The sequence below is a fragment of the Nyctereutes procyonoides genome, unplaced genomic scaffold, assembly GCF_905146905.1.
Source record: "Nyctereutes procyonoides isolate TBG_1078 unplaced genomic scaffold, NYPRO_anot_genome, whole genome shotgun sequence".
Taxonomy (NCBI): domain Eukaryota; kingdom Metazoa; phylum Chordata; class Mammalia; order Carnivora; family Canidae; genus Nyctereutes; species Nyctereutes procyonoides.
In genome coordinates, this window is record NW_026575137.1 from 13,259,157 (window position 1) to 13,276,826 (window position 17,670).

The 17,670-nt window shown below is 37.7% G+C and overlaps 1 protein-coding gene across 3 annotated transcripts in view; it reads right to left on the reverse strand.

Moving 5' to 3' along the window:
- Positions 1–17,670, reverse strand: part of NIPAL2 (NIPA like domain containing 2) — a 74,695-nt gene that overhangs the window by 30,952 nt on the left and 26,073 nt on the right. For all 3 annotated transcript variants that reach the window (XM_055303367.1, XM_055303368.1, XM_055303366.1), the window contains exon 4: positions 1,857–1,916. In XM_055303367.1, coding sequence (XP_055159342.1) covers positions 1,857–1,916 — 60 coding nt within the window. The remainder of the gene's footprint in view (positions 1–1,856; positions 1,917–17,670) is intronic.

Consider the following 17,670-nt stretch of genomic DNA (forward strand, 5'->3'; position numbering starts at 1 on the left):
TCTTTCCATAGTTGTGACTTTCATTTATTTTTTTCCTAAACCTATCAGCAGCAGTTGAGTGCAGTATTAAATAGAAACTTACCCTGCCTATTTTGCACCTTTGTTAATACTTTTCACCTTAGTCCCTCTCTATGTCAACCTCCAAATGCTTGAAATGGCCCATGCCTGTCCTATCAGTTCAATCAGAACTGACTGAAATGTTAGATCTTCTATAAGAAATTCTTTCTGAGTTTCTTAGCTAGAGTAACCTCTATTTATTCTAAACCAGTGGTTCTCACCTGGGGGTGATTTTGTCCCCCTGGGGACATTTGGCAATATGTGAAGTCATTTTTGGTTGCCATAACTAGGGCAGATGGTGCTACTGGTATCTAATGGGTAAAGGCCAGGAGGAATGCTACTAAACATCCTGCAAGGCACAAGACAGCCCGCTGCAATGAATTCTCCAGCCTAAAATGTCAGCAGTGCTGAGGCTGTGAAACCCTGTTCTAAACCCTGTTCTAAAGTCCCAGGGCATTAAGACACGTAGTATTTTCCACTTTTAAGAATGTATTAATGTATATATTTTATCATCAACTCTATTATTTGAGGGCAGAGATTCCATCTTCATCATCTTATTATCACCAATGTTCACAGTAATTGAAATGTCCCTACATATCCACCTGTATTACCTCATTAAATACATTAGATTAATTTAAACCTTAGCCATTAACTACATAAGATGACATACATTAGATAAAATGATTTAGTTTTCATAAGACATTTGATAAATGAGAAAAATAATATAGGACCTAATTTTTTAATTTATAAAACTCAGGTAAATGCTCATTCTTATTTCTGATTCCATGCATCTTCCCCAAATGATTCCATAAACCATGATATATTTTTAAAAGTATAGAAAAATAAAATATTTGAAAAGAAACAATGCACATACCAATGCATTTGGAAAAACAATGTAACCATGACAAATTTGATGATATCAACCAAACATTCTATTAGCAGAATCAAACCAAAGAAGGAAAAGAAAAAGTGAAAATACTTTCAAGACACTAGGCTCTAGGAAAACACAATCAGGGAAAACAAATGCTCAACATACCAATACTGGTGTCACATTTAAAGCTCAAATTTTTTAAAAAATGTGATCTCCTTGGAAGTGAGTAGACACTGTTTTATTGAAAGTGCCTAAAGTATCATTCTTTGTTGTCATATTGTGTCAGCAGCAATTTAGAGAGGACTTTGTTAAGGAAGAAAATATGAAGTTCCAGAATCCTCATATGTGATATTTCCAATAAGAGGTGGAAGATACAATCAATACATGATGGCTTTGCTATATAATAGCAATCTTTCTTACAGCCAGGGAGGCTACTGTTACTTTCCACTAATAGGTGTATTTCTAAATAAAATTTTGAAGGGGAATGTTCTATGTTACTTTTGGAAAGAGTTAAACACAAATTAGGTAGGAAATTGATGTATTTAATTTTTGTGAGGTTTTCATTTGCATGCAGTGCTTTCATGTAACAATCTAATAAATACATCCTTTGAAGGCAAATACTCTCTTAGGTAACACAGTTGTTTTCTTGGATTTTATTATGCTCATGAAAATTTTGTAACATTCATAGTAACAATAGTATAAAATAATAATTAACTGTGGCCAATTGCATGGGCAGTGGGCACAATGGAAATTGAAATATTTCACATGAAAGAGCAGAAGGCAGATCCAAGAAAGAATACTATTCTTCTCCAAATGAGATTTATCCAGTTCAGTAATTTGTTCCTAGTTTTTAATGCACATTTTTAATAGTATTATTTATTTCCTGACCAAGCAGTGCTACAGTTACTTGAATTAAACAATTACTTACCTAGTAAATCTGAAGCTCTTAAGTTTTCTTTCAGAAACATAACAGAAATAATGGCACTACCTAGAAAGAAAATGGCTATTAGTGGTGTTTCCAATACAAAAACATCCATTATGCAATGCCATTTGAAAGGAGTTGAGCACTTTGTGTCTTATACCTGGCCTAGCTATGTCCTGGTCAGAGACACCCAGTAGCTGTGCCTGTGAAAACAACTTTTCCCCCCTCACGGTTGAGGATACATAGAAACTGACCTGGTTTATAATGGACTGAGGTCAGTGGCTGGGATAGTGCCCTGTGGACAGCAAGAGCATATAAAAGATTACCAAACAACTAAATGAACAAATGGAGAGAAAGGAAAGAGAAAGAAGAAGAAAAGAAAGAAAGAAAGAAAGAAAGAAAGAAAGAAAGAAAGAAAGAAAAAGAGAAAGAAAGAAAAGAAAAAGAGAAAGAAAGAAAAGAAAAGAAAAGAGATCAGAAACAATGAGAAGGGAAGGCAAGAAAGAGTGGAAGCAAGTTTTAACTTTAATATATCCCAGACTGAAACACATTATTTCCCTTCATCTCTTCCTATAATTCCTAGTCTAATGATACCTCTAAAGAGCCCCAGAATCCTAGGACTCCTGTCAGTCTCCACTCTCCTTCACACTCCACATTCAACAGGATCCTGGGTCTGTTGGGTCTGAATTTCACCATCTGTCTGGTCCACTCACTCCTCCTCAGACCAGTGTCATTGTGCTGCTCAGGCCAGCTGCACTTCAGGCTTAGACCTTAGGCTCCTGCCACTTTCCTCACCACATTTGTCCTTGATCTCTTTGATGTCCTATGCCCATCCTTACTAAAATAATCAGAATTCCCAGACCATCATTTAATTTCATTCTAAAGGACTTTTATTTGTGTTCTTTCCTTTGCAGCTCTGGCTCCATTCTTGTGACCAACTATGGACTCAAGTATCACCTCTGGATTCCCCTAGACCCAGTTAACCAATCCATCCTTTTGCATAATTACCACCTCTACTATAGCTTTCCTGTTACACTGAAGATTTATCTCCCTATCTGTCCTCAAAGACTATCAGTTCTTTTTACTCTGAGGTATGTCTTATTCTTATAAGATCTCCCAGGTGTTCCTAGCACATAAATAAGAGAGTTTGTGGGATCTCTGCCCTGCATTTGCTGGCCCTCGTGGTGTAAGGTCTTCTCCATTACTGATGCTACTGAACACTCATCCTCTGAGTGATGACCTGCTACCTGCCATAGCCTCAGGTTATGTAGGGTATGTTGAATCTCTCTGAATTGTTCCTCTCCTCTATAAGTAGAGGCATGGGAAAATCCAACTTGTAATAATACAAAACAATACACAAAATAATTTGTATTTAAAATTTTTAGGAGTGGGGAGGGGCAGAGGGAGAAGGAGAGAGAGACTCAAGCAGGATCCACACCCAGCGTGAAGCCTCATGTGGGGCTTGATCTCATGACCCTGAGATTATGATCTGAGCCAAAATCAAGAGTTGGATGCTTAACTGTTTGAGCCACCCAGGTCCCCCTATATTTTAAATTTTTAACATAAATTATTAGCTAGGTTTTTAAGTTTGTTTTTTATTTTTAATATTTTTATTTGTTTTTAAAATTTTTATTTATTTATTCATGAGAGGAGACACACAGAGAGAGAAGCAGAGACATAGGCAGAGGGAGAAGCAGGCTTCATGTAGGGAGCCTGATGTAGGACTCTATCCCAGGACCCCAGGGGATCATGCCCTGAGCCAAAGGCAGATGCTCAACCACTGAGCCACCTAGGCATCCCTAAGTTTGTTTTTTAAAGTGAAAAATATAGGGAAGAAAAGTCATCATAAAAATGACTCATCACCTAGAGAAAACTGCAGTTGACATGTTGGTATGCTTATTTTATCTTAGCAATGTTTTTTCAGTCTTTTTAGTTATTATGTTATTAAATTTGTCAGATCATTTAAAATTCTTCAGAGATAAAAATTTTAATGAGTCCATATAATAATTCATTAAATCAGTTAAATTTAAATATAACTATATCTGGTATTCTGGCAATGAATGAAAACAAAGTAAATCCACACCAGAAATCTTCATTCAAGATAAGCTGGGATTCTCTTACGTTTTCTTCATATTTTTCTCAACTGGCTCTTTCTTATTCAAGCTGAGCTATGTCCTTGCAAACTTCTCCTGGGGAGGTTATTTATTGGAATGGATGTTTCACAGAATAAACAGAGCATGAAAAATGTCCAACAAGCATGACTTTAACTGGGTGCTGTGTACTTAAAACAGTAAAGCAATGTTTTCTGTATGGATATGTAGCCTATTAACATTAAGAATTGAGTTAGGAACATGTGTAAAAATGTATGAAAATTTTCCATTTCATATTTGGACCAAAACCATTCAGGGAAACTAATTTCATATGTTAGAGAACTAAAAAAGGTACAAAAACCAAGACCCCATTCCCATCCCATTACTGACTTCCTGTGTAATTGCATAAGAAATGTTTCCAAGTGGAGAGAGGTAGATCAATAAGAAATAAGTGAAGTATCACTACTAACATATATCAAATGCCATTCCATTATAACAATCCATGAGATGACTGTTTCACAGCAAAGGAGCCCAGTAGGAAGACAGACATTGCTTACATGGAATAAGGTCATCTTAGAGCTGGTAGGAGATACACAGACAATGTATTCCAGGTCCTAAACCTTATATTTGGGAGACAGGTCCAGAGAAGTTGTTTGTTCATTCACTGATCCATTCATCTGACAAACATTTATATTACAGCAGAATTGGAACCAAAGCCCACATTTCCTTATCCCCAGTCCAGAGCTCTTTCGAGTACACTACACTCCATTCCCTCCTTTGAAAGGAGAAAGACATTGTTTTCCTTCTCTTCTTGTTGCTAAACTAGTTTCATAATTTCACTTTTAGAAGGGTTGGGAGAAACGTTATGTAGGTGACAATTTCATTGCTAAAAGAGAAAAGGACATGATTGCTAACAACAAACTTAAAATCCACTACATGCATCAAATTATATTAACTGCCATAAAATAGTTATCAGAGTTTTGTTTTATGAACATAAATATGCTACTTTTGCTTTCTGAAAGAACGTATGTCTAATGTACTTCCATATTCATTTTTTTGTTTGAAAAGAATGTGAGTTTTTCTAAAAAATTGTTAGGTAAGAGAGTAATATTTTTAGTTTTAACTAACAAAGGAAGTAATAAAAGTGAACATTCTGTTAAGAAACACTCCTAGTTCATTTATCATTCAAAATATGGTTAAAATGAGAGCTGTGCTGGGCAAAAAGACTGAGCAACAGCTAATAACATGACTTCTAAGCAGAGCAGTAAATTTTTAAAATGAGAAAAAATGAATAAACTGAAGTGCCCTAAATACATTTGCCATCAGAGATCCGTCAAGCTCAATCCTGTCTAGTTGTTGCTGTAACAACCACCACTGCCTAATAAACACCTAGGAAGAGGAAAGAACTATTATGCTCTTACTCTAAAGTAAAATTTAATATTCAGAAATAGAACACTTCAAGACCAATAGTTTAAAAAGCATTAAGCCAGAACATAGTTGTAAATCAAGCAGATTTGTGCTAGGTGTGACTAAACTATCATTACTACTGAGCATTGATTTCAGCACTCACGGTATCATGTAGATTTTCAACTGGGGGCATATTTGAGCAGAGGTTCAAGAACCCTTTTCCATTCTGGCCTTCATAAAGACATAGCTCAAAACAGAGTGCTCACAGACATGGTCTACACAGAGGGTTCTTGTGGACATGGGTTTAAATTCATTACACAGTGTTGCAGTGACTCCAGAGCCAGACAATGAATGCAATGAGCATAATGTATTAAGAAAAGGTAGCATATGAAAGATTATATACCAAAATTTAAACAGTGGTTATGTAGAAGTCATGAGGGGGTTAAAACGATAGCAGGAATATTTTCTATAAGGGGGAAAAATAAAAAAGCATCTAGTATTCTCTCTGGTGCAAAACTTGAGTACAACTGACATACAACATTAGTTTCAGGTGTATAACATAATGATTTGATGTTTATATTTTGCGTTCTTTTAAAAATTTGTTTAAAGATTTTATTTATTTATTTGAGAGAGAGAGCATGAGCAGGGGACAGGGAGAGGCAGAGGGAGAAGCAGACTCCTCACTGAGGAGGGAGTCTGGTGCAGGACTTGATCCCAGGATCATGACCTGAGCTGAAGGCAGAGGCTTAACCAACTGAGCCATCCAGGTGCCCAGAGATGTTTTTATTTTTTTTATTGAAATATAATTACATACAGTGTTATATTAGTTTCAGGTATGCAATATAATGACTCAACAATTCTATACATTTCTCAGTGCTTGAGATTAGTGTACTCTTTTAAAATTTATTATTTTTATTTGAGTATAGTTGACACACAGTCTCTCATTAGTTTGGGTGTACAACTTAGTGATTTGAGAGGTTCACACATTATGCTATGTCCACCACAAGCATGGCTACCATCTGTTCCTTTACATCACTGTTACAATAAGCACTGTATTACTTACGCTGTGCCTTTCCTTCTCATGTCTTACTCATTTCATAACTGGAAGCATTTCATATTCCCACTCCCCTTCATCCATTTTGCCCAACCCCTACCCCTCCTCCCCTCTGGAAATCATCAGTTTATTCTCTGAATTTATAGGTCTGATTCTGCTTTTTCTTTGTTTATTCATTTTGGTTTTTTAAAAATTATTATTTAGATTCTACTTGTGGGGATTCCCTTAAGCATCCTTAAAAATACTGAGCATCTTTTCATGTCTGTTGGCCATCTGTATATTTTCTTTGGAAAAATGTCTATTCAGGTCCTCTATTCACTTTTTAATTGGATTGTTTGGTTCTTTGGTGTTGAGTTGTATAAGTTTTTTATATTTTTTGGATATATACTCCTTATTGGATATATCATTTGCAAATATCATCCCCCATTCAGTAGGTTGCCATTTTGTTCCGTTGATGGTTTCTTTTGCTATTCAAATTTTTTTTAAAAAAACTGTTTTCCCAACAGTTTATTTTTGCTTTTGTTTCCCTTGCCTTAGGAGACATAACTAGAAAAAGTTTTTCTACAGCTGATGTCAGAGAAATTACTGCCTACTTTTTCTTGTAGGAGTTTTATGGTTTCAGGTTTCACACTTAGGTCTTTAATCCATTTTGAGTTAATTTTTGTGTGTGATGTAAGAAAAGTGGTCCTGTTTCATTCTCTTGCTTGTAGTTGTCCAGTTTTCCCAGCACCATTTGTTGAAAAGATTGTCTTTTCTCCATCGTTTAGTCTTGCCTCTTTTTCATAGATTAATTGACCATGTAAGTGTGGGTTTTGTTCATTTTTGCTTTTCATGCCTTTGCTTTTGGTGTCAAACCCAAAAAAGTCATTGCTGAGACCGGTGTCAAGGGGCTTACCACCTACATTTTCTTCTAGGAGTTTCATGGTTTCAGGTCTTACATTCAAGTCTTTAATCCATTTTGAGTTAATTTTTGTGTATGGTGTAAGAAAGTGGTCCAGTTTCATTCTTTTGCATGTGGCTGTCCAGCTTTCCCAGGACGATTTGTTGAAGAAACTGACCTTTCTCCAAAGTATATTCTTGGTTCCTTTGTAGTCAATTATTTAAACATATATGCCTGGGTGTATTTCTGGGCTATTTTGGCCCATTGATTTGTGTCTGTTTTTATGACAATACCATACAGTTTTGATTACTACAGCTTTGTAATATGGTTTGAAATTAGGGAGTATGATGCCTCCAGCTTTGTTCTTCTTTCTTAAGATTCCTCTGGCTATTTGGAGTTTAGAATTGTCTTTTCTAATTTTGTGAAAATGCCACCAGACTTTTTAAAAAAATTATTTATTTTAATTCAACTTGTCATGGGACGCCTGGTTGGCTCAACGGTTGGGCATCTGCCTTTGGCTCAGCACGTGATCCCAGGTCCCGGGATCGAGTCCCACATTGGGCTTCCTGTGGTGAGCCTGCTTCTCCCTCTGCCTATGTCTCCACCTCTCTCTGTGTGTCTCTCATGAATAAATAAAATCTTTAAAAAAATAAATTCATGTTGCCAACATATAACACCCAATGCTCATCCCATCAAGTGCCCTCCTCAGTATCTATCACCGTTACCCCAGCCCCCACCCGCCTCCTTTCTGCAACCCTTTGTTTCCCAGAGTTAGGAGTCTCTCATGGTTTGTCTCCCTAATTTTTCCCACTCCATTCCCCTCCTTTCCCTCATGGTCCCTTTCACTATTTCCTATATTCCCCGTACGAGTGAAATCATATGATGATAGTCCTTCTTCAATTGACTTATTTCACTCAGCATAATATCCTCCAGTTCCATCCACGTTGAAGCAAATGGTGGGTATTCATCCTTTCTGATGGCTGAGTAACATTCCATTGCATATATAGACCACATCTTCTTTATCCATTCATCTGTTGATGGACACTGAGGCTCCTTCCACAATTTGGCTATTGTGGATATTGCTGCTATGAACACTGGGGTGCAGGTGTCCCAGTGTTTCACTGCATCTATATCTTTGGGGTAAATTGCCAGCAGTGCAATTGCTGGGTCGTAGGGCAGATCTATTTTTAACTCTTTGAGGAACCTCCACACAGTTTTCCAGAGTGGTTGCACCAGTTTGCATTCCCACCAATAGTGCAAGAGGGTTCCCCTTCTCCACATCCTCTCCAACATTTGTTTCCTGTCTTGTTAATTTTCATCATTCTCACTGGTATGAGATGGTATCTCATGGTGGTTTTGATTTGTATTTTCCTGACAGAAAGTGATGCGGAGCATTTTCTCATGTGCTTGTTAGCCATGCGTATGTCTTCTTTGGTGAAATTTCTGTTCATGTCTTCTGCCCATTTCATGATTGGATTTTTTGTTTCTTGGGTGTTGAATTTAATAAGTTCTTTATAGATCTTGGATACTAGCCTTTTATCTGATAGGTCATTTGCAAATATCTTCTCCCATTCTGTTTATTGCTTTTAATTTTGTTGACTATTTCCTTTGCTGTGCAGAAGTTTTACCTTGATGAGGTCCTGATAATTCATTATTACTTTTGTTTCCCTTGCCTTTAGAGATGTGTCTTACAAGAAGTTGCTGTGGCCAAGTTCAAAAAAGGGTTTTACCTGTGTTCTCCTCTAGGAATTTGATGGATTCTTATCTGACACTTAGATCTTTCATCCATTTTGAGTTTATCTTTGTGTCTGGTATAAGGGAATGGTCCAGTTTCATTCTTCTGCACGTGGCTGTCCAATTTTCCTAGCATCATTTATTGAATAGACTGTCTTTTTTCCATTGGATATTCTTTCTTGTTTTGTTGAATATTAGTTGACCATAGAGTTGAGGGTCCATTTCTGAGTTCTGTATTCTGTTCCATTGATCTATGCGTCTGTTTTTGTGCCAGTACCTTACTGTCTTGATGATCACAGCTTTGTAATATAGCTTGAAGTCAGGCCTTGTGATGCCACTGGCTTTGGTTTTCTTTTTCAACATTCCTCTGGCTGTCTTTTCTGGTTCCATACAAATTTTAGGGTTATTTGTTCTAAGTCTGTGAAGAAAGTCCATGGTATTTTGAAAGGGATTGCACTGAACGTGTTAAATTGCCCTGGGTAGCATAGACATTTTCACAATATTTATTCTTCCAATCCATGAGCATGGAATGTTTTTCCATCTTTTTGTGTCTTCTTCAATTTCTTTCATAAGTGTTCTATTGTTTTTAGGGTATAGATCCTTTACCTCTTTTGTTAGGTTTATTCCTAGGTATGTTATGGTTTTGAGTACAATTGTAAATAGAATTGATTCCTTAATTTATCCTTCTTCAATCTCATGTCAGTGTATAGAAATGCCACTGATTTCTGTGCATTGATTTTGAATCCTGTTGCCTTGCTGAATTGCTGTGTTCTAGCAATCTTGGTATAGTCTTGGGTTCTCTATATACAGTATCATGTCATCTGTAAAGAGTGAGAGTTTGACTTCTTCTTTGCCAATTTGAATGCCTTTTATTTCTCTGTTATCTGATTGCTGAGGCTAGGACTTCTGGTACTATGCTAAAGAGCAGTGCCACTGAAATTTTAATAGTGTTTGCACTGAATCTGTAGATTGCTTTGGGTAGTATGGACATTTTAACAATATAAATTCTTCCAATCCTTGAGCACAGACTATCTTTCCATTTACATGTATCTTCTTCCATCAATGTCTTAAGAGTTTTCAGTGTATAAGTCTTTTACCTCTGTGGCTAAATTTACTCCTAGGAATTTTATTCTTTTTCGTGTAATTGTGATCACTTCTTAAGAGACTAATTTAATCAAAAATTAAAACAATCAATTACACTTTACCCAATTGTGATTATGGATGTAATAGTCTTATCTGATTCAGGTGTAAAAAATAAAACAACAAACAAAAAACCTTTGGTCCATGGGTTACAAATTCAAAAGTCTGGGGCCAATTAGGCAATCCTCTAGAGAAGGAAAAATAATGAAGGTGGTGGGCTAGGGCAATGAAAGTTGATGGGGTGTGGTGACAAGGGTGGTGGGCTGTGGGTGGTGGACTGGTGTGATAAGGGCAGGTTGCTGGAGCTATGAAGAGCAGCGGGGCCATGGTGACCTGGAAGATACAAGATCAGTGAAAGGTGGCAGCCATAATTCAGCCCTAGCCAAATGCAAGTCCAGGACTACCAAATCTGATTCTTTCAGGTAAACCACTTTTTGTGTGTTATGATCCAATTTTTAAACATAGGAAATTAGTTTATACTCTTAAAAGCATTGTTTAAGCCAAACAAAACATTGCAATGGTCAGATCTGACCTACAGAACATCAGTTTTTGAAATCTCACCTAGTCCACAGTGAAAATTTCATCAATTTTCATTTAGTGTCCTCCAGTTTATTGTTTAGCCTCTACGATCTGAAGAGAAACCAGGGTATGTTTTTATATAATAGGAAAGTAGAAGATAAAGTAGTAAAGGGAACCCTTTTATAAAAAATAGCCCATGACATGGAAAGAGCATATTTATATAATAATGCTACAAACAGATCCACATATGTAAATATCTGTCTTGTGGTTTCTAATCACTTATAATGGCAACTTTATTGTACTGCTAAAAAGCAAATCGCAAAAGCACTTTCCTGTCACTCACAATCAAGCTTTAAACATGTGGGCACATTGAGCATGCTCCCAGGCTCAATCAACTCTAGCTGTATGGAGTTACTGACTACTCCAAAATTATCATTCCTTCTTAGTTGTAGAATTGTAGGTCAATTACAATGTACTGCATGGAGTTAGGATTTGAAAATCTGAGGATGTGATGGTTTGAAAAATGTTTCTTGGTAGAGAAAAAAGTTGTCCTGCCATCCCTATTGGCAGGAATAAAAGTGTCAAGTAATTCATGTTAATAAAAAAAATTGCTATTGTCATTTATTGAAGATACTGCACAAACTGTTCATAATTTGTATAATTTGAAATAAGGAAATTTACCTGCATTAAAAATAATCATTGTCTTTTCTACATTTTCCTTGATACACATTAGTGATTAAACTTGAAAAGATTCCAAAAGAGTAAAAACTATCATTGAGAAGATTAACTGTATATTATAAATTTAATAGCACATTACTTCATCAGGAGCAATTTCTCTAGAAATACTTTGTGGCATTCTCAAAAAATCAGGATGAGTGGGAAAAAACTTGTGTTTTAGGACTTAGGAATGCTTTCAGCTGAGTGCAGAAGCAGACATAAAATGAGAACTTCAGAAGTTTATCCTGCACATTTTATTTAGGCTGCTTTGGGGACAAATCTGCTAAAGCAGACAACCCAGGAAGCCACTGAGGAAAGGGATATTTTCTGCATATTTTCAACATTAAAATAAATGTCTGTGTGGAGTGCCCACAGGAAGCCCATGTGGTTTGGAGGTCCGGTGATCTCATCCAGGCTGGCACTAAGCATGATGCTCCGGAGGACTGGAGGATTTGCAGCATCTAGGTTTGTGAAATGCTACAGGTCACTGGCTAATTGGTCTGTTTATGTTTCCTTTCATTTGTTTCTAATAAAAATCTTGGAGTCCAAAGTTTCTGCTTGAGATTACTTCTTTAGAGTTCCAAAAGGCATCACCAGGGCTTTCTGGCTACAGTAAGGCCATTGCCTAACGGATTACAGATACACTGCAGCTTACAGTGCCACCAGAGCACAACAGAAATATACAAAACATATATTCCACATCATGAATTTCCATTTGAGCCAAAGCCAGCATGTTAGAGAAAACTGGAGATGGAAAAGACTTATCCATCATGTGTCTCATTCTCTCATTTTCTCAGTGCAGTTGGCTTTCCAGCCATCGTCCAGATTAGCCCAGTCACATGGTGACTACTTCTCTTAGGAAATTATTCCAGGGCCAAGGAGATCTTGCTGCTATGGATTTTAACATTCCATGTAAAATTCCAGGTGTTTGATCTCATATAATTCATCTCAAGTTTAATCTATTCATTGCCCACTTGTATTCATCTGGGCAATAATGAAATAAAATAGCATGTTAATGGGTCTCATACATTATCTGACATAGTGGATGCTCTTTCAATATTTGTTTCTTTATTTCTAACTGAAATTTAACTTGGAATATTTCTGAATTTAACTTGGAAAGGGTGATATATTCTATGAACTTTCTTCTAATTACTTAATTTTTAAACTTTATTTTATTTTTTAAAAAGATTTCATTTATTTATTCATGAGACACACAGAGAGAAGCAGATTCCTGGTGGGGAACCCGATGCAGGACTCGATCCCAGGATCCTGGGATCACGACCTGAGCCAAAGGCAGATGCTCAACCACTGAGCCACCCAGGTGCCCCTAATTACTTTACATCAATATACTCAGGGGTATAGAACTGAAAAAATGTCATTGGTGCTTCCATTATGTTCTGTTTTTCCCATCCTCCCTCCCCCTGCAACATTCTCCCTTTGTACCCCATTCCCTTGTCACCCCCAGAAAAATTAATTTTATACTGACTAAGATCTACCATGAATTTCCTTAATTCCATGTCACTTCAATTCTTTCGGTTGTTGATGGCTGCATGATTTTTAACCATCTCTCAATACTTAGACATAGCATAGATACATCATGAGGATAAGCATAAAAATGAACATGTTAAACGTAAGGCTGTACTTGGTAGATGCACAAATAATCTAACTTAACCCCCAAAGGACAAGCTAATACACTTTTAAGTATGCACAAAAGTGAATATCCACGAGTTCCTTGCAATGAAATGCTTAACCACTGTGCTTTTAAGCAGGTGTTTTTGTCTTCCAATACTCTAGAACAGAACATCCTATCCTCATTTTATCAAAATTCAAATTCAAACCAGCTCTACAAAGCTGTACTGTGTGATTTCCCTGTACAATGCTTTTCTGGAGAAAGAAGATGGAAAGCAACCAGACATACACAGTCACGTCTCCTGGGTCTCAATTAAATGGTGAGGAAAGACATAAAACAGGTCATTGTGAAAATGATGAAAGTAGATGGAGGGGCAATGTAGGACCAGGACTGTTGTGTGTGGTTGAGCAGGTTGCATAGTGCACAAAGATGCAATATCTGAGAAGCACCACCCACATCTCATATCTTGTTGATTTGTATATTTCTCAGGACAATTTTATGGTAGGTAGTACTAAAGCATCCTGGCCTGCTGAAATCATTGTATTACAGTAATTTGCAGACAAAGAGAAATAAAGTATCATGAGAAAGGCTACCTTTTTCTATTCACAAAAACGTACCATATGGATAAGAAGAGGGCCCACTTAGGGCTTAAGGGAACAGAGAATAAGCCTGTTTAATTGGGTCTAGAAGCCAAGAAAGGCCTTCTAAGGAGGGAAGGATTAGCAGTAGTTTAAAATTTTATTACAAACTGCAAAAAAAAAAAAAAAAAACTGCACAGAATATCCAACTTTCACTAGATTTCTGGTATATGGTTTCTCCAAAAACACATTCTCAAGTTGCAGTTAGGCCTGAAAGAAATCTGTCCTTCAGCCTCTGAAGTTAATTAGCAAATTCACAAAAGTGCTACAAAGCTAGAGCAAGAAGAGAGAAAGTTACATACACATCCTAGGCTGCCATGCTTTTCCTCTGACAGATTTCTGTGTCTGCTTTGTTTGTTTTTTTTTTAATGTATTTTGTCTTGGTAGGTTATTTGGAAATTCTGGTATTTTCCAACATGTTTTTTTTTTAAAGATTTTTTTTAAATTTTTATTTATTTATGATAGGCACACAGTGAGAGAGAGAGAGGCAGAGACACAGGCAGAGGGAGAAGCAGGCTCCATGCACCAGGAGCCCGACGTGGGATTTGATCCCGGGTCTCCAGGATCACGCCCTGGGCCAAAGGCAGGCGCTAAACCACTGCGCCACCCAGGGATCCCTCCAACATGTTTTGGTAGGGGACTTGTGGAAGGGTCAAAGGGTAATTGCTGCTTAATGGCTGAACATGTGAGCTACAAGGATCCTATTTTTCTGCTCCCCCCAAATTAACCATTATATAAATGAGAAAAATTAAAGTCTTTTCTTAAACTGGTTCCTCCATTTTATTTTTTATTTCTTCTGAAGATTTTATTTATTTATTCATGAGCAACACAGAGAGAGAGGCAGAGACATAGGCACAAGGAGAAGCAGGCTCCATGCAGGGAGCCCGATGAGGGACTTGATCCCAGGACCCCATGATCATGACCTGAGCCAAAGGCAGATGCCCAACCACTGAGCCACCCAGGCACCCCATGGTATCTGCATTTTAGAGATTTTAATCATCAGCCATTTGGGGGGCCAGGGAATAGATTCCCTTATAAAGAATAAGGTGCTTTGTCTCTAAGTAATAATTATTATAAATCTCAGTGACAATAACTAGTGTTCTCAATATGTCAAATACTATAGTCTGTATCCAACACTGTTCTTAGGTGTTTGGGTTTACTTTGCTTTTCCCCAGGTCAACTTCTGAGGTAAGAAATCTTTTTACCGGGATCCCTGGGTGGCGCAGCGGTTTGGCGCCTGCCTTTGGCCCAGGGCGCGATCCTGGAGACCCGGGATCGAATCCCACATCGGGCTCCCGGTGCATGGAGCCTGCTTCTCCCTCTGCCTGTGTCTCTGCCTCTATCTCTCTCTCTCTCTCTCTCTGTGTGACTATCCTAAATAAATAAAAATTAAAAAAAAATTATTAAAAAAAAAAAAAAAAAGAAATCTTTTTACCTCCATTTTACAGATTAGGAACCTGAGGCATAAACTCATTTAAACCACCTGTGTGAGGTCACAAAGCTTTCCAGTGGTAGAAACCTAGAGCTTGCTGTGTGGCCCTAGAGCTCATGTTCTTGACCATACAACTTCCCTGTCTTACTGGGATAAATATCCAGCCTAGGCCAAAGATGAAATTGAAAAATATCCATTAAGGGACACCTGGGGAGCTCAGATGGTTAAGCAAGCATCCAACTCTTGATTTCTGCTCAGGTCATGATCTCAGGGTCATGAGATCAAGCCCTGCATTGGGCTCCATGCTTAGCACGGAGTCTGCTTGTCCCTCTCTCTCTGCTCTCCGCCCCCACCCCACCCCCACTATCTTGGTCACTATCTCTCCCTCTTTAAAATAAATAAGTGAGGGGGATCCCTGGGTGGCTCAGCGGTTTGGCGCCTGCCTTTGGCCCAGGGCGAGATCCTGGAGTCCCGGGATCAAGTCCCGCTCCAGGTATGGAGCCTGCTTCTCCCTCTGCCTGAGTCTCTGCCTCTCTCTCTCTCTCTCTCATAAATAAATAAATAAATAAATAAATAAATAAATAAATAAATAAATAAATAAATCTTATAAATAAATAAATAAATATCAATAAGTTAATAAAATCTTAAAAAAAAAGAAAAACATTAATTAAGCTTTCTTGATTAATGGAAACACAAACCCAAGTCAACATCCCGAATTAACCACACTGCCAGTATAATAAGCATATCAGCCAGAATGAGCTTTTGGACCTATCCTTCAGTGAGAAATGTAGGGTAAAAGTGCAAGGTGACACAAGATATTAGGGCTCTGACATTCTCAAAAAACTGAAGTCAGGCCTGGGCATTCAGATCTGCCAGGATTATTCCTCATTATCCAATCCTTGAGACTCAGACAGGCTAGATAACTCACCCGAGGCAGTCAATGGAGATTGGATCATTATTAATGTGAGCATTGCCTTAAGAATTCCCTAAGGGGTTTTTTGCAGAACTATTGTCCTTTGAGGATGCCTCATATAAAAACATTTTGTGGTCAGCAATTTCTGGAAACCTGGCCTATTACATCTGCCCCTGAAAGACACAGTGTGTGTGGACCCATCCTGGGATGGGCCCCACAAAGCCCTGCCCTAATGAAACCTGGCTAACATTTAAATTCCAACATTACAGAAATCTGTTTGGTTGTGGAACTCTTTGTTTCTTAGAACATCTTTGGAACTACCAATTAAACTAGTGTTTGAGGGACACTCCTTGAAGGTGAGCATTTCATGGGGAGGAAATATCAGAAAGGGAGACAGAACATGAAGACTCCTAACTCTGGGAAACGAACTAGGAGTGGAAGGGGAAGGAGGGCAGGGGGTGGGGGTGAATAGGTGACCGGCACTGAGGGGGCACTTGACGGGATGAGCACTGGGTGTTATTCTGTATGTTGGCAAATTGAACACCAATACAAAATAAATTTATTATTTAAAAAAAAAAAAAGGTGAGCATTTCAGTGAGAGACAGAAGAACACATAGAGAAGGAGAAAGAAAAGATAGAAAGGAAGATGGTTGGAAGCAGGAATGTGGGAAGAGTGCAAACTGAAATAGTCATAATGCTTACCATAGTGTTTCTTATATACTAGTCCTAAGAACAATCTGTTCAATTGAAGTTACAAAGGGAAAAGGAGTTTTGATTATGTAAGATAAAACAGCAGGTCCGACATATTAGCAGGCCTGGGGCATTGTGTGCAGTGAGATCAGAGCACAGGATTACCTACACAGCATTTCTCCTCACTTCTAGGAAGGAGAAAGGCCATGGTGTGTTGAAGTGAACCAGATCACCTAAGCAGAGGGAGAAAGATGGAAGAGAGTACCTACCCTTCACTTGGACTTTAGAGCTCCAACTTTTTTAAACTGTTCTGGACTTTAATTTTCTTTTCTTTTCTTTTCTTTTTTTTATTTTAAAAGCAACAAAAGATAGAAGAAAGGCCAGAAAAGAATACTGAAACTCCCATTCCATGCAACACCACAGCATACAATATCTTTTTTTCTTTGTTTTTAAACTCAGAGGGAAGATTGATTTCTTTCAAGAATCTTCCAAAAAACAAGGAGGAGAAAAGTTCCAGCACAGAAGAAATGTGGACACTCTTCAGCCACATCTGTAGACAGAGCCATATGATATGTTATTTTAAAAATACTTTCCTTTTTGCTTTAGCCCTTTGGGGTTTCTAGAATCTTTATAAGGAATCTCAGGATGGTAGGGGTTTGTTCTGGGGAATATTCTCAATCACCAATGGCCTATAACCTACCCTAAACACTTCACAATAACCTAAATTTCAGCTCAGGAAGTCTGTGGGAATATTACTCATGAGCATATATTACTGTTTGCAAAGATTGTAAAGTAGGAAATGGTTTGTATTTGAGGCTATAAGTTTTTTACTTCTTTGAATCATTTTATGGGCAGAGAGGGAGGTTGCTAAGAAGGTTCTAACATTGAAATATTAATTGGGGCTGAGGGCACACAAAGAAAAATGATCCGCAGCATCAAGAAAGGCCCATCTGTCAAGCCAGTGGGCTTTGAGTTT